General features: G+C 41.0%; 1 protein-coding gene across 1 annotated transcript in view; it reads right to left on the reverse strand.

Annotated features, from left to right (window-relative positions):
• Nucleotides 1–24,859, reverse strand: part of Dnah14 (dynein axonemal heavy chain 14) — a 345,721-nt gene that overhangs the window by 87,827 nt on the left and 233,035 nt on the right. Inside the window, exons 54-65 of the mRNA XM_063237535.1 lie at nucleotides 20,820–21,017; nucleotides 18,274–18,435; nucleotides 15,911–16,102; nucleotides 14,752–14,933; nucleotides 12,094–12,202; nucleotides 10,141–10,266; nucleotides 8,987–9,081; nucleotides 5,295–5,454; nucleotides 3,563–3,694; nucleotides 3,073–3,168; nucleotides 1,586–1,726; nucleotides 133–348 (exon numbers count right to left, since the gene is read on the reverse strand). Of these exons, the coding sequence (XP_063093605.1) occupies nucleotides 133–348; nucleotides 1,586–1,726; nucleotides 3,073–3,168; nucleotides 3,563–3,694; nucleotides 5,295–5,454; nucleotides 8,987–9,081; nucleotides 10,141–10,266; nucleotides 12,094–12,202; nucleotides 14,752–14,933; nucleotides 15,911–16,102; nucleotides 18,274–18,435; nucleotides 20,820–21,017 (1,809 nt within the window). The remainder of the gene's footprint in view (nucleotides 1–132; nucleotides 349–1,585; nucleotides 1,727–3,072; nucleotides 3,169–3,562; nucleotides 3,695–5,294; nucleotides 5,455–8,986; nucleotides 9,082–10,140; nucleotides 10,267–12,093; nucleotides 12,203–14,751; nucleotides 14,934–15,910; nucleotides 16,103–18,273; nucleotides 18,436–20,819; nucleotides 21,018–24,859) is intronic.

Raw genomic sequence — 24,859 nt, forward strand, 5'->3', positions numbered from 1 at the left:
TTAAGGCCTGAAGTAAACTTTGATATTTTCATTTATCAAAATAATCTTGGAGAAAGCCATGCCAAAAACTGTACACCCCACCCAAATCTAGCCAATAATAATGGGCAACAGGTCACAGAAATATGGTCCTACCTCAGTTTTTTGTGCCATCACTTCAATAAAGGAGAATTTGGAAGACAAAGAAATGCTGTTTTTAATGCAAACATTCTCCCAGGAATTCACAATGAGCTGGCGAAACTCTGGGGTGAGGACCCCGCTGTAGACGATGCAGGCTGCGGACAGCAGGGAGTCACCCAGGACCCCATCCAGCCTGTGGTCTATGCCGCTGACTGCTGCCTGCCACCGGGTCTACATGAGGAAATATAAAGTGGCTATTTGATGGAAGTTACATTATGAGACATTTTAAAAATTGATGGTGTCTGTGTTGGATCTATCCTTGTTATTACTATCACTGTCCTAAGTTGTAGTTGCATAAAATTTAATTACAGGTAGCATTCCAAAAGGAACTGTTTTGGGGAGGAATACCAGCCCTAGTCTTAGATTTGTTAAGTGTCTTATTTGTTAAGGTAGATTATATAGCCATTTCCAGTCCTTGTGCAACAAAGCAGGATGACTTTTAAAATATCAATCTACCATATTATTAATGGTGTTCAATAATAATAATAATAACCAATATTTATTACATTCTTACCCATCTCCCAGCCCCTTGATTTTGGAGGCCTTTGACACCTTCAGCACTGTTTTAATAAAGTCTGATTCATCTAATGATTCAGAAGCTAAGCAGCTCTCTAGAGATGGTAAAGCTTCTGAGGGCACTGGGAATCCGAGGTGGGGCCTCCATCCTCAGTCAGGTGTGTGCTAGACAGGTCAGTGATATTCCCTGGCTCTCAGCCATGTGGCTCTTGGAACATCAACCCCCTTCTAAAGGCAATCGTCACTCCTGGATTGATACCCTCTCCTGTAAGAGTCTTCCATGATACTGATTTATATCATCCAACTAAATTAAAATTAAAAATTACCAAGGTTCTAGCCAGCTTACTAGGGATTCAAGACAGAGAAAACAGATGGACTAGGGGAGAAACTTAAAATGGGAGGAATAAAATGGGCCAGAAAAGTGGTAGAACAAAATAAAGTTTTCTTTTGCCTTCTTAATGACATGGTCTCCCTTTGCTCCCCACCCCCAAGTGTTCATGTTTTGCACACTCAGCTCAGAGTGTTTCCTTGCTCCAGAAGGAAACTCAGGCACGTCTTGGAAAGGTTTGCTTTAGGGCTTGTTACACAACAATGGTGCTGATGCTTTGGGAACAAGAGAAAAAAGCCTCAGATGTTATGAGTTGGTTTGCTTCTGATTCAGGACTACAAGAACAGGATTGCTTTACTCTACATGAACAAGGCTCTCTCTTGATCTCAATAAAAAGTGGGCTAGTGAGCAAATTTTAACAGGTATATAATACAGCCTGCAGGGAAGTAACACTTTGGGGTCTGTTGCCTAGCGGTGGGTAGTGTGGGAGATGCAAGGTCATGGGAAGCCAAAGGAAGCCACAGGAATCACAGGGAAGCGACAGGAAGCCAAGGGAAACCATGCCTTCTCATCTTCCAGGACAGTCAGCAGGATAGACGCACACTGCAGACGTTTGGTGGCCAGTTTTCTTCGATTTGCTAACAGTTGTTTTTCACTAAGAACATCTTTGTAAGTTGCTTGCAAAGATAGTAAATATTCTTCAGTCTGAAAGACAATTCATTATTGAGAAAAATATCTATCATTTTGCTTCAAGAATTTATCTGTCGCTTATATAATGTGTAACTACTTTATTTTTGCATCATGAAAAATCTTTCTGAATGGATTATATTACCAAGGGAAATGCACACTGTAGAAATGATTCCTTTACTGAAGTTTGTATTTTAAAATGCTGTCTTCCCTCCTCAATAGGCTTTCTTGCAGTCCTAGCATTTGAACATTCATCACTTTCTGATTTATTTGTTCATAGTTTTAATATTTTGTGTGCGTTTTTTCTTTAAGAAAACGAGAGGAATCTCTGAGAAGACCAGAGAGCCAGTTTTAGAAGTTAGGATGGCAATAGGATGAAGCAACTGCTGAACTGTCCCAAGGTTATCCATAGAAAACGTATTTTCATGAATATCTCATGAAATAATTCACTTAAATTAATCTTCACTTTAATAACATCCCTCGTCAAAAGAATTTGGCAAATACTTATGTAAACAGTCAACTACGGTTGTAGCCTAAGATTTTGGCCTTGTCAGTAAAAGCTTCCACAGGCTGAGCCCGAACTCCCTCCCATCTCCTTTCCTGTTCCTTTTCATTATCCAACTCGTCAAGCCACGCTGGTTGTTCCACATGCCCTGAGCGTTCCTTAAATTGCCTTTTCTCTGAGATTTGGCTTGCACCTTTCTCTTCTGCCTGGGCTTTACCTAAAGGTTTGTAAACCTTAGGAATTCCTTAAAATCCTGATGTCACTGCTTATGATAGTTGTTTGAAGTGTAATTATAAATCATCTGCATTGATCTCCTGAGTGTCTTAAATCTTATTAACCCTTATATTGTTTGTGTTTTGGGGAGGTTTTATTACTTCTCAAAATCTCTGAAGATGTTCATGTTACAGTTTGTAACTAGAACATCTCCAAAGGCCCATGTATTGAAGGCCTGGTCCCCAGCTTGGCACCTCTGGGAAGTGATGGACCTTTTAGGAAGTGGGCCTTTGTGGAGGTGTGGGCTGGAATGGGATGTTAGGACCCAAACCTCTACCTCCATCAAGCGTTTTATTATATAGCAGGCACTAAGAGCTTTACCTGTGACATCTATACCGCATTATTTACTTAATACTCGTAGTTAACCTCTTCACTTTCTATATTATTGCCCTTACTTTATCATTAACAAATAAGCTCTGCTGAGACAATGACTTCTGTGTGTGTGCTAGGAATGGAACCCAGTGTCTCACACATGTGAGGTGACCATTCACATTGAGCTATACCTTAAGCCCCGAGATACTAATTTTTTCTGATATTTTTATAGTTCATAAAGATATTGATAACATAATAAGCAAAAATTTCTTACCAGCTGTAAACCTCTTTGTTTTTCAGATAGCTTTTGTCGTGCAATTTTGAGCACATTTTGAGCTTCTGCTACTTGGGTTTGTTTAGGGCTCACCACCTTAAAGAGAATTTAAGTGTTAAAAACATCAGGTTTGTAAAATATAAAAAAAAACCATCAGGTTTGCTGTTTAAAATGGCACTTACAATTGAAAGACATTCAGAGGTGTCAGCCATTAAACTTTCCTGGAATTTTGTATGTGTATACAAGAGTTATAAAGTGATTTATTATGGTCAAACATATTAATTTAAAACAACATGGCACAGTTGTCAGAAAAAAGGGCATAGGAATGCTTGACCTCTGTGTGAATTAGCATGATATACTGTATTTGATTAACGCGATTTCATTAGGCTTCCTTTTGATAGAGGGTCACTCAAGTATTGTCGATGAAGATGATTTCTGGGACACAGGCTGTCATGAGTCCTCACGAGTCCTCAGACCTGTGGAGGCTCACCTTCTGGACCTCATGGTAGTCATTCAGTGCTATGATCCACTGGCACATAGAACAACACACAGCAGATACCAGTGCCATCTTAGTTGGGTTGAAGTCTGGCAAATTCAAAATTCTTTTCAGCTTCACAAAAACCTATAGAGAAGAAACATGTTATATGACAAAAAGCTATTATTAGTCTGAAGTTTCCTCCAATATATATTAGAATGAACAAAACTTCATGTCTTGTAAGAATCCTGCATATGTCCTCGGAACCAAGTGGCCCCAGCCAGGACGGGCCTCTGTAGAGAACATTTGTTACAGGAGTGGCTATGCCATAAGAATGGGTGCACGAGGAGATCTAAAGTCCCTGCTTATCTGTATCTGGTTCTATCCTCACGACCAAGTGCCATGTTGGCAGAACACGGTCCCTGTGGGGTGGCCCAATGGTCAGTGGTGGCATGCTACAGACCCACCTCTGCTAAGCAGTGCCACAGATGCAGAATTTCCCCTCTACATGGGGAGCCATAACTGGACTGATGTCTTCTCAGCCTTTCCAATCAGGCTTTGCCTTGCTTGCCTGGAGAGCAGCACTACCTTCCTGGATCATCTTGACAGCAGGTGGTCCAGTTTCAGTTTGTCAGCACTGGTGTTCTTCTTACCACTAAAAATCCTGCCAGGCTTTTTAGCACCCATTTAGATGAGCTATTAGCTAATATTCACTTGAAATATATTTAAACAAAACCATAGGGCCTCTCACTGCTGGGGTCCTTACAAGGTACTTGTGTAATGTGGATGTCAGCACGAGCCCTGCAGCTTGCTCAGACCCAGCCTGGGCTTCCTAACAGTACAGGGCAACACTATAACTGACTGGCTGTTAGTATGCCAGTATGTTTTCCTTGGTATCGTCAAACTTCATCAAATCTCCTGCAATGAAGACAACTCCTGCATATCTACCAAATGATCACTGAGCACTCACCGTTGGAGTCCCCTGACAGGTCCACAGGTCTCCCTGGAGCATGATTCTCAGAGCCTCTCTCACCTGACACCCCTGCTGGGATACTCCTCCAGCCTTGCCATTCAATTGCACAATTTTAATTATTTGGTATAGCAGCTGGTTTTCTGTCACCTCCTCCTCTGCATGTCCCTTTCTTTTTCCTGTGGGACTCTGCCCAGCATGGCCAGTCCATGTTCATTCAAGAGTCTGCTTGGCTGTCTTCGTCCTTGAAGTTACAGCAAATCTTCATTCTGAATAAAACCTTATCCAGCAAAACCCTCCCCACAGTTTCCAGGCTGCTTCATTTCCTTTAATTTTTTCCCCTTAATTTGCCCCATCTCCTGCCACATGAATTGTTATTTGTAAAATGACCAGAACAAAGTCTAACACATGCTGCTCTATGAACACTGGTTATACAAATAAAGATAAATTTAAGACTCTTTTATCCACTCATTGGATGAACCTGATGCACTGCAACCCACCTAGAAAGATTTTAGCCCACCACTATCTTGCTTCTTCTCTAGTCTTGGTTAGTTAAAGAGAGTCTGAGATACGATATTTTCCAATTCCAGGGCCACACTGCTTTTTTTTAACACTTCAGGAGACCTGTGGAGTTTGGATGTGCAGCTTGCTTCTCTTGCTGTTACCAATGTCTTCCACTTCTCACACGGAATTGTAGTTTGGATGCTTTTAGTTGTTTCCAAAGATCATGAATGCAAAATGCATAAATTATGTATTATTTAGGGACCCAATTTTTACCTTATCAGGTATGCTGTCCTTATCGAGGTTAATCAATTTCTTTAGGAAACCAGTTTCTGAAAGCAGCAGCTTTGCTGTTGCCCAGTTCGGTTTCTTTTGCAGCAGAATACATACTGCATTCATGACAGTCAGCACAGGGAAGGGGGGCCGTGTGTAGACCCTACAAAGACGGAAAAGCTCATCACCCTGTGAACTACCACAAGACAACAGTCACAGATTCCAACAAGCCCTTTGACAAGGAGAACTATTTGTAGCTATTTCACCATTAGGGAACCTTTTAAAATTTGAGTCTGTAACATGTAAGTATCTGCTTCAGGATGATGCAATGCATAAAATCTAAGTATGCAGAATATCTAAATTAGAGATAGGCTTTTTATTACAAAAGAATCCACTGTTATTTAAAAATGGGAACCCTCTGATCCTTCTATTTCAGTCTAGGGCTGTTCACTGATGATCGCTTGACAGGGATACTATGTGTGTGTGGGTGTGTGCTGTGTGGAAGGGTGTATGTGAGGTATGTGTGTGTGTTATGCAACGTGTATGTGTGGTGTGTATAAGGAACTGAGGGGTGGCCCTGTTCTTGTGATTCACATGTTCCAAAAACCGCTTAAGTACCCCTTTTGGCTTATCATCATCTTGTACTAAAAGGTCCACCATCAAGGTCACCAACATGGGAGGGGAATAGATGGGCATTTGTATGTGAAGTTACTTAATGAGATGTTTGCTGTCAGGGGAAAACTGGACACTGCTTCTTGCTGAATCCTAACCCACTGATATGCCACTTGCCACTGGAAAGTCAGGGGTCAGAGCAGGCTATGGTTATGGTTAGCTAATTTATAGCTAAATGTGATGTTGGGAGGTGGAGCCTGGTGAGGAGATGGTCACTGGGGCATAGACTGAAGGGTTTATCTCTCTTTCTCCTCTTTGATCCCCCTGTTTCCTGTCACCTGCCATGAGGTGTTTTCTGCTGCGGTGCCATTCTGCCTTGGAGTCAGGCAACTATGGATTGAGACTTCTACAAACTAAGTCAAAATAAATCTTCCCTCCTTAAAGTATTGGTGTTGGGTATTTTGCCTTAGTGATAGGGCAGCATTTTACATGAAGGAAGTTTCAGTGAAAACCCACATGAGGGGTGGGTCTACCAGGGTAATGACTGTCCTCATTTGAGAACCGTACCATTCTTCCCAAAGAATGAAGGCAAGAGGGTCAGCTCTACATGCCCAGTATCACATGGGGACATGAAGAATTTAAATTTCATAACAAAGAATTCCAGACTAGATGTCCATTTGTGTGTTCATTAGAATTAAGGTTTATCCTCAAATAGTCTAATTCTAAAATACAGATAGTCTGCAGATCCACACAAGACAACTGAATCATAACAGCCTATATTGGACAGACGTTCAGGTGTTTTTCTGGGATTTTCAGTCTGGTCTTTTGAGAAAGACTCAAGAGAGGACTAGGGGAGAGAGGCAAGGTCAGCAGTTGCCCCACTCTCCTCCTCCCCAGGATCGACTGTAAAACTAATCCAGATCTATGGTGGAGATGGAACAAGTCTCTTTGAGTTATTTTAGTGGAAATTAGAGGGAAAACAGGACCCTGCCAGTTTTGGTGCAGTGCATGTGCCATGTCCCAGGAGCACATACTATACTCTAAATGAGACCCACTGACCAGTCACCTCTCCAGACCTGGGCTGACCTTACCTGCCTTTGTTTCCTGTGACCTTCATCTTTCTAGGCTTGCATTGCCATGGACTGTCAGCAGCGTTTGCTATAAGAAAGGCTGTTAGGCATCCCCAGTGTCCCTGCTTGTGATTTGGGAAACCAGAAAAGATCCTGAGGAGCAGGAGGAAGCACCCTTACTCTGACGCACTGTGGAGTGTGTCAAATGCACACCAGCAAATCACAAGGGAGAAGTGTTGACAACACCTATGAGCATGGAGTTCCAGGACGTGCCTGACTCCTTAGCTCCTGCAGCTGTGCAGTGCCCAGTGTCCACTTGAAAGTAAGACCTCAGGCAGCAGCCTGGCCAGATGGGCAGTGCCAGGATCAGACCTACACTCCCCACCATGGTGTGCTGCCCTTGGCATGAGGCTTGAGGGGCCTGCAGCAAAGTTAGGGGCTGAGGGCTGTGCAGTGGAGAATGGCCTGGCTCTGGGAGTTGCTTGCCATGTCCTTCCTGCTTGCGGGTCCTGAAGCCACCAGGCACCTCTCCCCACCAATCTTGGTACCTGGCTTAGCTCATCCTTCTGGATGTCTGTGCTCCCACCCTGAACTCTGTGCTGTTTGCTGCTCCTCAGCAGGCTTTTCCAGGGTGATCTCAACACCTTCGTCCCAGTGCAGGAAAAGGAGTTGGGACTTATTCTTCCCTTCTCTTGATTCTCTGTGTAGATCTGAGTTTCAACCTTATCTGGATTAACTTCAGTGTAAAAATGCATTGATCAACACAACAAAACTAAACTGTACTACCACATGCCAATTCCAGTACCTGGGAGGTTGAGACAGGAAGATTCCAAGTTTACCAGCTTAGGCTATGCAGCAAGACCCTGTCTATAAAAGCAAAAAACCCAAAGAACAACAACAAATCTTTTTGTTGTTTTTATTCTTAGCCTGAGAATTAATAGTGTGTCATAAATATGATGGTAGATGGTGAATTGCCCCCTATTTCCACATTTTAAAAATTAAAATAGTAATTTCTTCCAACAGTGGAAAACGTGACAATTTCAAGACATAATCACAAGCTCTCACTGCTTGTTGAATTGGGAAACTCAAGTGAAAACATTTCCCCTGAAGACTGTTGTTAGCACTAGCAGTGTCCAGTCCTTGCCCTGGGAGTTGCTGTGAGTCCCTCTGGTCAGAGTTAGAGTTAGCGAGTAAGAGCTGAGGGGTTAGGTTAGGGGCAGGGTGAAGTGAGTCCTAGCCAGCCCTCCATGCTCAGGACCTAGCTGCTCTGGCAACACTGCGTTTTATCGGTTCTGAATTTTTACCCTTGGGCCGCTGGGATTCAGTCACTAACAATGGTCAGCATAGTGTAACTGCTAGTTACTTTCCTTCTGTAGTTAAGGATACATAGATATGAATTTCTTCAAATTGATGTTTTATAATTATAATGTGCAGCAAATATCACACTTAACAGAAATTTTAAAGTAATAATAAAAGCAGAAATAAAACCACTTGCTCCCAGACAGGCACCCCACTCTTCAGCACCCCTCTGCCTATCCTTCAATAAGCCTTTTGTTCTCTAAGTTTGTTTTTGTTCCTGACTCCATTGCAAGCTAAGCAGGTGGAATTCAGTGTCACTTTCTTGGCCAATCAACTAATGTCAAACACTCTGTTCTTCTGCTTCCTACTTGGTTGTAAATCCTATAAAAATACTGCTCACTGAGAGTCAGGGGCTTGGTTCTTTGTGAAGGATCCAAGGCAAGCCCTCTAGTGTGGATAAAGCTGTACACCTGCCCCCAGAACCCCAGGTGCCACTCAGTTTGTTGGTCTAGGCCTGCTGCAGTGCTTATTAGGAGGTATAAACACCTTCTAGGAGCTGAAAACACTTTTTAAAATGAGCTATAATATTTGGCAGTCGTGATGATTAAAAATGAATTAATCTAAAATTGGACAACAGAATTGGTAATTTTTATCATGCATTTATGTTTATTCTGGTATCTTCCAGCTCAAAACAAATGTAGGTAAACTACTTACCTTAATTCAGCAACCTCAGCTTTATCCAGTGCATTCAGAGCCCTAATTGCTTTGTCTAGAGCTGGTAGCATACTTTGTAGTTCTTTGGTAGTTTTCTGCAATAAAAATAGAAGCCTCCAAGTATACATGAATGTAGTAGTACATTTACATTTTTATATATTGAAGCTGGAAATATGACTTGACATTTTTACAGTGCAGCAGTTATTCATCATGTGAGATGCAGACATATGCACACACAAGTGGAAATACACTTTCTGGTTCTGAAAGTCCTGTGTTGCTTGCCCCTGGGAGAAGGTGGCTCACTGTGAAGCCAACAAAGCGTGAGCTCAGCCTTCCAGGTACCCATGTCTGGAAGGAGCTGCCAATGGAGCTGTGGGGGCGTAGGACCATTTCCTCTTTCCCCTTTGCCTCTCTCTTTGTCAGGATATTTGGTGGTGCAGTGATGTCTTTGGACATTTTCTGGACCTGGCTGAAGAGCCAAGTGAAGAATTATGCTTATAGATTTATATTTTCATTGCTTGCACTCACTTTCCTGTGTAAGAAAGTTATTAGTCACCTGTGATAGGAAGCACTTCTATTTTCCACTGTCTCATGTCTCTGGTAATGGACAGGAAGGTACAGGGCTGGTGTAATACTGTAATATGAGCATGTCTCATAGTGCCCAGCACTCCAAGTGTGTGGTCAGGCTCAGACTTCTGGTTGGCAGGAAGTCCTTGTACTTAAGCATAATAAAACTACAGGTGGAGGCTGGCCAGCACTCAGTGAAAGCTGGCACTCTACTTCACAAGTGTCCCTGATAAACATGCACCATTCTAAATCTACCTGACTTTTAACAATGGGCTGTATAAAATAGAATTCACCAGAACCCCTAGGTTTGTAAGTAAATATATACATATTTTAACTGATGAAATGCTTGATTAAAAACATGGAAGATGATACTTTTCTCTCTCTAGTGCCTTGGAGAGTGTTTTCATTTCATGAACTTCTGTATGCAGGGGGGCATGATACATATTTGTCGGAATAAAAGGAAGAAGCATCCATAGCTGGATTACCTAATACTGCTACTTCAGTGTGGTCCTAACTTTACATTTGGGATTAGGGAGTAACTCCAAATCTCAAATGATTTTCATTGACTACATACGTGTTCATTTTACCTGCGCATAGTCTTCTACTATTTTTATTTCTTCTGCCATGATTTCCTCATCTTGTTTAACAAGCATCTGAACTTTTTCCACTACTTGTGAATTTTTCTGTAGTATTTCCATCAAGGCTTCTATTTCCTAATGGACAATAATTCATTTTAAAATAAATTTTGAAACATGGAGGCCCCTTCTTCTGTGTGTCCAGCATACACAGAGAACCAGGAGATCTGTCTCTGCCTGCTGAATGCTGCCACCGGAAGGTCCTTTTTTTCATGCGCCCAGTGTGGGTCAAGGGAGACAGAGTACAGCAGGGCAGAGACAAACCAAGGTATACCAATTGTAACCATTAATGTAGACGGCCTCAGGTTAGCAATAAAAAGAAATACAGGGAAAGTGAATCAAGAAATAAGACCCATCAATACACTGTATACAAGAAACATTTAACTGGAAAGGAAATTCATAGACTAAAAATCAAAGAAGATGAAACAAGTGTTTCATGTGACAGGAGACTAAAAAAAAAAAAGTAAGAGTAACTTGCCCATCAATTGCAGAATGGATAACAAAGATACACTATTTTCATGCAGTGGAAAGCTACCCAGCTATAAAGTAGAATAATCTCAAGGCTCCTGTAGATAAATGGACACAACTGGAGATCATGTTTATGGCTGAAACAGTTCAAACTCATATGCATAAACCCTAGCATAAGAAACAGAAGGAGTAGTGGGATCCAAAAGCAAAATAGTTAATGTAAGTAAGAACAAAGGGGAGGAAATGCCTGGGAGGGAAAGGTGGAAACTACTGTCAATTTCTTATTGTCTTATCTTGAACCCTTGCATTATTTACACAATTTTGTTAGGTTTGGCTTTGTTCTGTCTTGTTTTGTTAGGTTTTATGCTGTCAGATGGTAGGGGCAACTATTTTGAATGTAATGGGAAATATTATGTTAATCATGGTTTCCTATTGTATTGCTTTGAAGTCTTATAATGCTTTCATTCATTTGTTTGATTGGTTTTATTCTGTTTTGTTTGATTTTATTATGTGTGATTGTATGAATAGCTGTTTTGAAGAAAACAAGACATTATGGTAGCCATTGCTGATTTACTATTATCTTGCTTTGAAGTCCTATCATGCTTTTATTCTTCTGTTTTGATTGGTTCTATCCTATTGTGGTCCTATATTGTGGTTTATTTTATTTTATATGTGATGGTATTAGGCAAATTTTTTGAGGAAAATGAGGTATTTTCTTCAAAGCCACTGTTTACTTCCTGTTATTTGGTTTTGAAGTCCTGTAATGCTTTCATCCTTTTCAGTATTTTGTTACGTTTGATATTACTGTGTGTGAAGTTATGCTCAACTATGTCAAAGAAAAGAGACACTGTGGTAGCTCCTGTTGACTGGTTGTCTTGTTGTGAAGTGCTGTGTTGCTTGCATTGTTCTGTTCTGATTTGCTTTGTTCTGTTTTCTTTTGTTTTATTCTCTTTAAAATAAATTTTTTTAAAATTTTGAAACACGATCTTTTTAAAGGAGAAATTAAAATAGCTTACTTTGTTATTATAAAATGCATCAAAATCATCCTGAAATATATGTTCGATAGAATAACTAGGGTGACTACAATGGATGTCATTTCATACCATGCACATAAAGAATGATCTCCGACAGTCAGCTAGTTACCACAGCCTGTTCTAAAGGGATTGAATCAATTCAGTAAGGAATCTTTCCACATAAATGACTATTGTTAGTTACATATCTATTATCACATTTAACCAGTAAATTGTAACCATTACTTTCCTGTTATTATTTCTCCCCTCGTCTTATGGATAAGGCAGACTAAAGAAGTGAAGTGATCTTCAAGGTTGCACAAGGTTGGAGAGGTCTAGCCTGTGTCAGGCATTGGAGACTTTGTTTCTACCACTGTCCCACACTAGATAAGACTCTACAAGGGATTTCATAGCAAATCGTTTTTACCTTTGTCTTTTGTTCTATCTGAGGGTCAAGAGTCAAGAGTTCCTCCTGCATGTCTCTAACCAGTTTGGTTGCTTCCAGCATTGTGGAGAGACCCAAGCAGAAACGATCCCTAAAGAAAAAAGAAAGCACAGGACCACAACAGTTTCAGGTTTGTTGTTTTTGGGAATTTTGAATATTTGCATAGACTTTTCTAACTGAGCATCGCTAATCTGAAAATCTGAAATCTGAATGCTACAAAATCTGAAATGTTTTGAGTGTCATGAAATTTTGAAATTTAAATTGTTCAGATTAGGGATGCTCAGCTGTACTAAGAGGTATGAGATATAATAAAACCTTGGAAAATGTTATTTGGTAGTATATAAGGAGAATCACATATCATGGCCAAGTGAGAATTCTTCCAGGAATGCAGTGCTCATTCAGTATTGAAAATCAGTCAGCATACCCATCATATCAACAAGCTAAAGAAGAAAAAGCCCATGATTATATTAGTTGATAAAGGAAAAGCATGAGATGAAATTCATGATAAAACTCTTAAAAAACTAGGAACCAAGTTTCCTCCACTTGATAAAAAACAGATAACATTAAAAATAAAACAGACTTTAAGGAAAACTGAGAAAAGATAACACCCAAGGCTTGGCTCAGAGGGGAACACATTTCAGATGGGCAACTGGGGTTTTAAATGTGGTAATTCCCCAGAAAGGAACCACTGACTTAGGATAGAACATCTCATTATGAGGTGGGGAAGAAGTGCAGATTGGCGCCAAGACACCCAAGCCACATCATCAACCTTCCCACATTCTTACCATGTTCCACTTCCCTGCTGGGATGCACCATGGGCATCTGTGAGCTGCAAGGACAAGCTAGGTTGTGGGGACCACTGGTGAGAGTGTATTGCTATGAGCTACTACGGATTTATAACAGACTTTTATGGGTAGCAGATGAAATTCTAATGGGTCCTGGCAGGAGAGGTTCTGGGATGGCAGAAGGCCTGTGAGGCACTGGCTATGTGCTACCTTGGACATGTGGGGTGAGACCCTGTGGAAAGGCAAGGCAGTTGTGATGGGGTCTGCTCAGGAGGAACAGCAGCAAACCGTGGGCAGGTCGTAGACCCAGGAGGGAGGCGTGGAGCAGGTCCCGACACTCTCTAGCTGTTGCGGCAGTTTAGTCAGGCTCTGCCCTCAGCTGTCCTTGCCCTCTGCTTAACAGCTGAGATCCTGAGGGCCTGGTTCCAGGAGTGGAGACCTGGGCCTTCTCTCCTTGGACATCATGGCCACATACCTGCCCTGACTCTAAATAGTGTTGAGTCTATCAGATCTTTGTAACAAAACTTTCTTATCAAAAATGTAATAAAACTAGGTCCTGCCTCCATCAGCAAAAGCTGCTGTCACATCCACTACTGTTTCTTCTGTAAACATCAGGCCCAGCCTCACTTGGCACACAAATGAATAGCAATGAAAATCACTTTCCCCTGGCTTTCCTGGTGGCCTGTGGAGGTCCAAAGTATGCAAGCCCTTTTGTATAGGAGGCTATACAAAAGACTGCTAAGCTGTGCTCTCTGGAAAAACAAAGTCCTTTGCTTCTCCTTCAGTTCTACTCACTGAGATATGCAGAACTGGTTATATTTAACTGAATGTACCCTTAATTGACTAAAAAGAATGTGACACAATCTGGGCAAGAATAGCCTCCATGTTGACCACAGAAATGGAGGCTTGAGTAAGTGCCTGTGAGATTCCAGGGCTAAGATGTGATTTATAACAGACTTATATGGGTAGCAGATGAAATTCTAATGGGTCACAGGACTCAGAAAGAATTATACTTTCCTGGAAGTAAAGGTGTTAGCCTTACACACATCAAACTATCCATTGCATTGCTAGTTGGAGAGCCTCTGTTCCTGGTACAGCCAAAGTCTACAGAGTTTCTCTTCCATAATACTTTGCCTTGACTCCTACCCACTTCCCTGATTGATACCAATAAAACTGTGAGCTCTTGAACTTGTGGCCCTTTGTTCCACAGAGAACATTCAGTCATCCCAGAGCTCCTTAACTGCAGAACTTTCTTTGTCTTTATTTTGCATTTGTGTGCCATTGTGTTGGGTAGGATACCACGGGGGGGGGGGGGGCTAGTATTGTTGGTACAAATGATGACTAATTGTTTTAAAAGAATCCTTAGCTGGATCATGACAAGTGTTTCTGCCATGGCACCTGAGCACACACTGGGTGGGCAGGCTTACCTTTAGCTGACCTGTCTCCCCTCCACCCGCAGGACAGACAGCATGGGGATATTTGTGAGCAGAGGCTATCAGGCTCCTGGGCACTCATTTCCCTTCTACCTGGGGTCTACTGCTGCCTCCTGAGCACTGATAGGACCCTGCTGGGCACATTAGTTTCTGGGTGCTACCCCAGCACCCAGAGTTCTGATCAGGGATGTTCCCTCCATCCAGAGTGCTCCCAGTAGACACTGCTCTCTCTGTTCCTGTTAGTGATGAGCATCTGACTGACCCATGGCCTCTTGCCTAGCCAGAGCACCCTTGGATGCACAGGGGAAATACCAGCACTTTTGTGAAGGCCCCAAACAGAAAAGGCAGATTCAGGCTCATCTGTTTCCACAAATGAGCACAACTGATATAAAACACGTTTCTGGCTTTGTCTCACGTCTCACCTCTTCCTGTGCATCTCCTCCTCCCTCGATGTCAAAAGGTATGCAAATGTTTCCATGAACTGTAAGTAGCTGCTAGGCGTGACATAATAAGTACTTCCAGTTTCTTTAGAGTAGCTTGTGTGCAAGTCTTCTATGCTTTTGTGGATTTGGACACAGGTTGGGGCAAACTTTTCTTTTAAATTCTGAAGAATAGCAATTTTTTAAGAATTAAAAGCAATCTGCATACATTAAAAAGAGAAAAGAAAACACTGTCAATAACTTGTAATAATGGATCACTCCTGAGATGCTGGTTATACAGAAAAGTTCTGGATGAAAGGCTAGCATTGCCCTGAGAGCCACACATCAGTCCTCATGAACGTGAGTGTTAGTGGATGGGACTGCTGTGAGGTAGGAGAGATGACACTTGAGCTAATGACTGTGGCATCTGGGGTGCATTCTCCTGGCTTCACCCTTATGCCAGAGATAGCACCCAGCATGGAGCACTCCATATCAACAGCTGAGGTTTCTGTGCCTTCATTTCTCATTTTCTGTCTTCAAGCAGTCATCAGTGGCAGGACCTTCTCAGAAGTCTAATTGAGTAGAATAAAGCTACAAACAAGAGGCCAAGGGATGAGGAAGTGGGCAAGGCCAGAGTCTTCCCCTGTGCTTGTATTGGAGAAAATTCATAGCCAAGTTTTGGCTACTCATAGCCCATCCAACAAGCCTCGCTGCCCACCTGTCACTCTGGGTCCACGGACTCTGGTTATCTTGAACTATGGAAAAGTCAGGGTATAGTCCCTAGCTCCAAGCTTTCCAGCTTCTTCTGTCAGTTGGGTCCTGTGGGATTAGTTTCACCCACAGGACAGGCCTTTCCTTGTGGCTCACACACTGTGATCTCATTTTCTTTGTGGTTTTGTTCAACAGCTGAGCTGGTACCCTTGACTAGCATACACAGCAGTGCCCATCCCTGTGCACAGGGAGGCTGCTTTCCTTCACTGAAGACTGTGGGCATCTCTGAGATGGGGTGGACACCGACAGAAAAGATGGGAACTGCTAGAGTCTAAATAAGCAACAGGCCTGCTTTGAATTTGGCTCATAGTCTCTGTCTGTACCCACCAAAAGCTCGCTGTTGTCCAGGTGCCATCAACAAGCAGAGACCTCAATTATATCAGCAACTTACCTCTCTCTTTTCTGGATTCACCTTTTCTCTTAAGAAAGAGTTGGCTACCATGAGGAACGCATCCTCTGGCCACTTCTGGTACCAATCTATCGTGCAGGCGCTGATCATGGCAGGGTATGCTCTACAGTGCTGGCGGAGGTTAGGTCCCACAGGACTCATGATTATAAAAATATGGAGATTTTTATGTATTTTCTGAAAAAGAATGGGAATATAAAATGTTAAAATGTAATCTACTGCTTAAAAATACATTGGAAAGTCCATTTAAGACTCCCTTCCATTCTTTCCTTCATGGGTGGTGAATGATCACTGGTGCTTGGAGCACTTACTTTCGGAGGAAAACTAGAGTCCCAGTTTCTGCCCCACCTGGCCCATTTCATTGCATCAGCTGCGAGACTGCAGGAAGATGCTCTCAGGAAAGGGCTGGTGCGTAGTTTGCTTGCCTGGGTCTGGCTACTTAGTCCTTTTTATAGGGTGGTGGCCTTTACAACACTCAGAGGAATCAGAGAGAAAATGACTCAGAGCTGTCTCAGAGTTGAGAGATTCAGCAAATGATGAGCAGTGGAACACTCCAGGGAGGAACTCTATCACTTGGGGACCCTAGTGGCAGGAACAGATAACTGCTATGCTCAAGGCCCTGGGTTGCCGGCTGGTTCCCATGTCCACAGACACATGACGGAGGCTGTAACAGAAAATGCCCCACCATCCAGCCAATATAGTTTAGTTTCTTAGTTGCCCAGGTAATAGTTCCTGCTTCAGATCTGGTTGCTCCTGTCCCTTAGAAATGGCTGGTCACTGTGATGGATAGCTGGTTAGCATGATGCACACTGTATAAATCCCCAATTGACAAGCTATTCTGCTTTTGTACTTCCTGCTTGCTTATCCAAAGTAAGCCCTAGAACACCAGAGATCAAGATATTTTTGGAAGTGATTCTGATCAGTGGCTGTTGATGTAAATAAATCTGTCTCCAAATCCTGGATGTTGTTTCTGTATTTCTGCTGGCCATTCAAGGCATGTCAGTGGTCAGAGCTCTTAACCCGGAGTTCCACTTGTATAAAGTCATAATATCTTCAAGCATCACACAACAGATTTGCCAAGTATGGTCAAGTTCAAAGAAGTCTGAGGGGGGAGATTTTCTTTGATTTCCCCCTTTTGGTCTTTAAAACATTTATATAGGAACTCAATGAGAAATTCATACAATACAGAAAAATTTAACATAAAAATGAAAGTATCTCTTTGCTTTACCCATACCTAACTCTTGCCTGGACACAGCCAGTGTTAACAGTGAGACCGGTCTTTGTTATTTACTATTACTGTAAGATGCATCTAATTATTTTTGGAAGTAGGGTGAGTTATTAATAAGGCTGAATTAATCTCTGAGATTCTTGGGTTTTCATTTCTGGAGTACCTTAGCCTACACACTCCAAGAAGTAAGTTCTTCCTTACTGCTCATAATTAATTCAATAAACTAATTATGGTAACTAGGCACTAGAGTGCCATGGATTATCAAGACAACTACTATCCTTTCTACTATGTCCAAGCATCCGTTCATATCACATTTGCTTTCTATCAACTGTAGATCCCATTTCTGGATTTATTTATTTTATATCTTCTTCTTGTGACAGCTACTAAATATCTGGGAGGCCAGCTTCAATTTTCAAATAAGCCTAACATAGACACAAACTGGCACCAGAAATGAGTGACCCTGTGGTCCTCTTCCAGATTCTGGGGCTGAGCCATGCTGTGCCCCTCCTGTGGACATCTGTCATGTCTGAGGGGCACAGAGGCTCAGGTTACTGGGCCGCCTAGGTCTCTCATATCTATCAACGTCTGGTCAATTTTAGGGGATGAAAGAAATTTTCTTTTTCTTGTCTCTCTCTCTCTCTCTCTTTCTTGAGATAGGATCTCACTATCCAGTCTAGCTGGCTTTGAACTTACTACATAGCCTAGGCTGGCCTCCAGCTCATAGTGATTCTCCTGCCTCAACCTCCCGAGTGCTGGGATTATATGTGTGTGCCACCAGGTCCAGCATAAGAATTCTTATTTCTTGCCTTTCCTGACTTGGTACCAATGTAGCTGTAATGAAAATCTCATTAACTAGGACAGAATCTCTGTGTAGCAAATAATCTTGGAAATTTCCCATTTTATTGCCAATAGTTGTTATTTTTTTTTAAAAAAAGCCACTAGTAGCCTGTATTTAAGGCTATATTTGTGTTTGTGTGCAGGGATGGATGATGTTAACTTTAAAAATTTATTTAAAGAAATAAGGCTATATACAATTTGAAAACTATGAGCTGAACTATAACTGCTTGTGTTTGATTTAACATGATAACTTGATAAAGCCAACCCACAAAAAAATCCATACCTTTTGGAAGAAAGAAAGTAAAGATTTTCTGTCATCTGTGTAACCAGACTGTAGAGCCAAAGACCGAATCCTCACTATAATAGAATCCAGCTCTTCATTTTCAAACAAGTGAGGTATTTTCCCCAAATTGACAATGGAGTTCAAATCTTCCAAAAATGATTTCTTAGGTAAAAAATATGTAAAGCTGGGAATGAGTAAATTATTCATATATTCTATTGTAAAGAAATTGAGAAAGTATAGCATTCAAGGGAAACTGAGGATTATTTTTTGAAAAAGCTAACTTCTTAAATCAACCTGTCAAAATATTTTTTGAGTCAAACAAGCCCCATTCTTCCATTCATTCATTCAAACATCAGAGAAACTCATACTCGGCGCTGAGTACACCACACCCTCATTATGCCTGGGAAGGAGGGGGCTATTTTAACTGAACCAGGTTCACCTCTGTAGAAGGTTCCTAGTCCAAAGGAGAAAACAACAGAGAAAAAGCAGGGAAAGGATCTACCAGGAGAGTAAAGCGAATATTTCACTTTTGAGAATAAATCCAAATTTTCTTAAAAAGCAAGCTGATCCTCTTTCAGGGCACCCCTCAGACACTCAGAAGTGTACAACTTTTCAGATTAGGTCGAAGGTGACCAGGAGCTGATTTCCTGTCCCACCTATGACATCTGAGATCTGCCCAAGTTTATTCAACACACTGATTATTAATCGTAGGAAGAAATAGTGTGGCCAGAACAACGCTGAGAGATCTGGAGACCCAGTGGCCTTCAAATCCAGTCAGATGGGAGGAGAGGAGTCATTTCATTTCAGCTTTGGTCTGATATGATTTCCTGAAATTTCCTGAAATTTCACATCTTCTGAAATCCAGAAAGAAAATGTGTGGTAGAAACCTCAACTGTTTTAACAGAGCAGATGTTAAAATATAGGGAGACTAGAAAGCAGAACTGGGGTTTTGGTGTAAGTGTTAATCCTGTTATGTCAACTTCATTGAGTGGATGAAGAAATGCCAGGCACACTGTATCCGGGTGGTCATGGAGGCACGGCCTGGTGACTACATCTGGTCCATTCCTTTCTGACATAGCTCCCATGGTCTGCTTCCCAGCACCAGGAACTAAGAAGCTGTGCTTCACCATGCCATTCTGCCATGATATTCCTGCCTTGGAGCCAGCTAACCATGGACTGAATTCCCCAAACCATGAGCTAAGTTAGACTTCTATTTCTTCTCTGTGTTGAAATCATGTTCACTAACAGGAAAGCTGACTAATACATTGTAATACAGAGCAGATATGATATGGCCCTTGGACTTACTCTCAAAATATGACATGAAAAGACAAGAAGTAACTCTCTATAGATAGGCTCAGCAGTGGTAGAAATGAAAAATCAAGATGGGCGGTTAAAAACAATATTTGTAACTACATCTCTGGAACATAATGCACACTGCTCCCTTGAAGTTTTTCCACAAAGGAGTAAATACAATCTGAGGTAGGCATTCTTGATTATGTTTTGGCTGTGCAAACTAGCACAGTTAAGAAAATGCTGTGCATAAAGAATGCGCATCCTTCAAGGAAAATCCTGCCCCGATGGGGGAGGGCACAGAGAAGCAGCAGGAGCCTTAGGGCTGTGCAGACACACGGGTCCACACAGGAGCTGCCAGGGGGATAGAATGACAGTAATTTGTAAAACTCATTCATCTAATAAGATGAATGACTTCAGCCATTTAGATAAATTATTTCCAAATTTTTAATTGAAATGAAAATGATACATTATAATATACTTTTGAATACACAGAAATATTAAATTTATAAACTCAATGGGCTACAACTGGATAAGGACACAGAATAATGACAAGAATCGATCTGGAATTCCAACAACGTTACATGTAAATATGTCCTTATCTTCTTTTTTTTTTATTTAAAGAGAAAAAAACAAAACAGTAAAAGGGTACAAGTAATGTGGAATTTAAAAAAAACAGTAAGAAATCACTAGTTAATAAATTACATATTGTCATCTTAGAAATAGTTGATCAAGTTACAAAATTAAGTATACAAAGTGGACCTTCAAACAGTGAGACTACATTTGTGTTCAATGATCCAACAAAAACTTAGTAATATGGTCATTTATCTTACACACCTAAACACACTTGCAGTTGTGTCCTTTAGAGCACTTTCTTTTCCTCTCTTTTTTACAATAACATTTACACATTTAAAGTTTTATTACTTCCACAGTTCTTATTACTTTTTTTGGAAGAGAATAAAACCAAATGTGACAAAACAAAGCAGCGTCGGTCAAAACAAAGGATGGACATAGTACACGATGTAAAAACAGAATACAAGGGACCCAACAATGGTTACCATAAATGCCTCTTGCTACCTTAAAAAGAATTGCTTACATCATCAGGTATAATAAAATTGAACATAGCTCAATTTGAAGCCCCGTATTGCTCTCACCATCTTGTCCTTATCTTCTTTTCAAAAATTAAATTTCTGGGGGTAGGAGTTGCTAAATGAATGTCAAATGTTAGCAAACAATGAAAAACAGAAATTACTTACTTGTTCTTGGTGTAAGTTAGCAACCATCAGAACAATGGGATTCTTTTCTAATCCTGCTTGAATAAACACCTTTTTAAAGATTTCTTTGAATTCTACATAGGCATGATTGTGAGACACAGGTGCGCGATATAGTTTGTGTTCTGACAAGTAACAGGCCAACGCTGCACAAGTTTCTTTTCCGCATCCATCTATTCCAATCTTTGGAAGGAAAAAACCCAATACATGATTCTTATATATTTTTGGGGATACTTTCAACACATATATCTGTTTCTTTGTGCAAGAAATTGATAGTAAATGAGACTATTTTTACCTTTACCTAAAATATATATATTTTTATATATTTTATATAACCTTTGTGGGAGGTATATTGAATATAATTTGAGTATTTCATCAAAGTTTTATAAGGCACTTATCCACATTCAATGTTTTCATGTTTTATCTTCATAGCTTCTGTAAATATATGGAGCAATTTTACAGGAAAGACAATATAATCTAGACAAATAGCACAGATAACCTTATAAATATGTATTATTGTCAGTATTTGATTGTAAGAAGACATACATTTTGAACAATGATAAGTGCTCTGATAATGATGGCAAAGTATCATTTTTAAAAAACAGCTTTATTGACATATAATTCACAGACAACACCTGTTCTGATATGCAATTCAGTGTTTTTAGTAAACTTGTAGATTCATGCAGGTATGAAGACAGACCGGTTTTACAACAATTCCATCACTTTGAAAAGACTTCCAGTCACGTGCAGCCAGTCCCCTCAATCCAGTGCCTATAATGAAGTGCACACTTGCTGGATCACAGGGCAAGGCTACACTCAGTTGTGTAAGAAGCTGCCCAACTCTTTTCCCAAGTGGCTGGGCCCTCTTGCATTCATATCAGGAGTAAAGGAGCACTTGTGTTGCCTAGTCCACTAGTCATCAGCCTCTGTAGGTGTGGAGTGGGACCTCACTGTGGGTTTCTCAGGAGTACTGGTATGGAGTATGTCTTCATGTGCATTTGTGAGGCGTCTGTTTATTTCTAATCGACCATTTGTCCTGGATTTTCTGAGGTGACAGGGTCCTGTGTATGGTGAGTAAAGAGAGTTTTACTCTTCCTGCTGTAAATATCCCTCACACCCTCTCACTGTCCACTTTCCTGGTTAGAACCTCGAGTGTGGTATTGAATAGGAATTGAAATTTAGGCATCCTTGCTTTGCTTCCCATCTCAGAAACAAAGCATTATTTTCTCACTCTTAAGCATGGAGAATGCTGCAAGTTTTCCTAGGAGACTTAGGTTGACAAAGTTCCCTTCTATTCCTTGTGTCTTAAAAATATCACACATGTTAAATTTTGTTGAATACTTTTTTGGGGGCATCTATTGAGATTTTTATAATTTTTCTTATCATATAGTATACTTAATGAATTTTTTTGTTGTTGTTTGTTTTAAGACAGGGTCTTACTAAGTAGTTCAGGCTCATTTTGAACTCATTATCTAGCCCAGGCTGGTTTTGAATTTGCAGCGATTCTCCTGTGTTAGACTTGCAAGAGCTAGGATTCCAGGTGTGTGCCACTACGCCCAGCATGTTAATGGATTTAGACATATTAAACTGAGCATGCATTCCTGGAATAAATCCCACTTGCTATGGTCTATTATACTTCTTACACATGGCTGGTTTGGGTTTTGTAGAGAGGTCACATTGACTCCATTTTGTCCTGGACACATCCAGTTGACAGTCTTTGTAGAAGGTGCAGGCCTTGAAACATCCACCCTCCCAAGATAAAAACATGAGGTCCCATAAGAACTAGAAGCAAATAAGTTATGAAATTTAAGCATATGCAATATGAGTTTCTTGTTCTTTATCTCAATAAAAGCTGCTTGTTATGCTGCTCTGCGGCAGCCATTCTGCTGACCCTGGTGTGTGTGTCCCTTCGTTTTCCCTTTGCTTGTAGAACCCCTACATCTGGTGCCTGAACAGGGGACTCAACAGCAGAGATGTCTACTGTGGAGGGTGACTTGTCCTCGCTATGTTCTTGGGGTGGAACACAGCTCCCGATGTGTAGACTTCATTTTCTTTGGAAAATCTCTGGGTAAGTTACGTGGAATTCCCTGTCTGAAGCACAACAGAAACATAAGACAGGATGGCTTTTTCTCCTCAACAAGGCAGGCCATGTTGCCTCCCAGCATAAGTTAGTACAACTTTTGCAAGAAATTCATGATTATTGTCCTTGGTATCCTGAGGGAGAAATGCTCATTATGGAGGATTGGGGAAAAGATAGGCCAACTGCTGCATGATGAGCCTCTAGTTCCTATCTCTGTCCTGAACACCTGGCATCTCTGCCAAGCGCTACTGCAACCTTTGGCAGGTGAGCAGATGGGACACTGTATGGCTGCCTTCCAGGTCTTCCTGGCTGTGTGGCTTCTGCTGCTTCTACACCTCCCCCTCTGCTTCTGGCTCCCTGCTGACACTGCCACAAGATGCAAGCTCCATAAAACCTCTGGGTGACTCCCCAGCAGTACTAAGTCCTATGAAAAAGCTAGCCTAGGAAGCTAAACAGCATGGGGAACTACTTGCGTGTCCTGTTTTGCATCAACAAGGACAAGAGACCTGCTTTGGAAACTTATAATACTCTGTTTTTAAGGAATTAAAAAACGCTGTCAAAGAATATGGACTTAAAAGCACTTTTGTAATTGACATTATTGAGGGCATTGGTCAAAGTTATGAAATGACTCCTTTTGATTGGAAAGCCTTAGTGCATACTATTGTCACTCCAAACCAACATCAGGCATGGCTCTAAGAATATAATGATGCTGCAGACATACAAGCTATAAATAATTTAGATTGCAACATTCTTGTAGGAGCTACTCAATTACTGGGGTAAAGGAGCTTTTTCAGATATTCACCAACAAGTTTGTTGCCACTCCCAAGCTTATCCTCAAATGGCTCAGATTCCTTTAAAAGCTTGGAAAAGAATCCCTGAGGTAACTGATGCTCCAGGTTCCTTTAGTGCTATTAAACAGGAGGCCATTGAATCTTTCCTTACTTTTATAGATAGGTTAAATAAAACTATTGAATACCAGGTAGACAATATGGCAGCAACCTCTATTTTGTTAAAACAATTGACATATCAAAATGCAAACCAAGATTGCAAAAATGCTTTAAATGATTTTAATATGAAATGTACTGCTACCTTGATTCAAATGATTGCCAAAATATAGGGATTAAAATACATAAAATGCAATTGTTGGCTGCTCCTTATTTTCATTGTGGAAAACCTAGACATGTATCAGCGATTGTAAGGCAAAACCTAAAAGTAACAGACCAGATACACCATGTCCCATTTGCAGAAAGGGATATCATTGGGCTAGTCACTGTAGTCAAAACTCTCAAAATAGGGGCTAGGGATTTAGCTCAGTGGCATAAGCGCCTGCTTTCCAAGCAGGCAGTCGTGAGTTCGATCCCTGGTACCGATAAAAACAAAAAAAGACCAAAAAAAAAAAAAAAAAAAGAAACTCTCAAAATAAAAATAAAATAATAAATAATGTCAATCATTGGAAACCAGATGACAGGTGTATTCCCAGCCAAGAAACAACAGGGGACTCCCTGACCACCTCTTCCTTCCAACAATCCATTCATGGCCATCAAGACAAGCTAGATTTGCTGTTAACTGAAGCTATCAATTTAGAAATGCCTGGTACTGTTTAGAAGGTTCCTACTACTTTTTGTGGTTCTTTACCTCCTGGGACAACTGGTCTAGTTCTTCCGATATCATATGCATCAAAAAGAGGCATCTTTGTGATTCCTGGTGTCACTGATGCTGATTATCCTGGAATATTGTTGCTTTAGTTGTGATCTGTCTTACCCATTCAATTAAATGTTTCGGAATCTGTAGCTCAACTGATTGTCTTGCCTCATGTCTCCTCTAAAGCTTGTGATGCTACTCCTGGAAATCAAGGATTTGACTCCACTATGGTGGCTACTACTCTTTCTCTGGGAGACGAATGCCCAAGCCTCTCTTTAACTATTGACAACATTTCCTTTTCAGG

Source organism: Cavia porcellus, unplaced genomic scaffold (genome assembly GCF_034190915.1).
Source record: "Cavia porcellus strain 051 isolate PalLab524CR breed Dunkin Hartley unplaced genomic scaffold, mCavPor4.1 scaffold_26, whole genome shotgun sequence".
In the NCBI taxonomy this organism is placed as follows: Eukaryota; Metazoa; Chordata; class Mammalia; order Rodentia; family Caviidae; genus Cavia; species Cavia porcellus.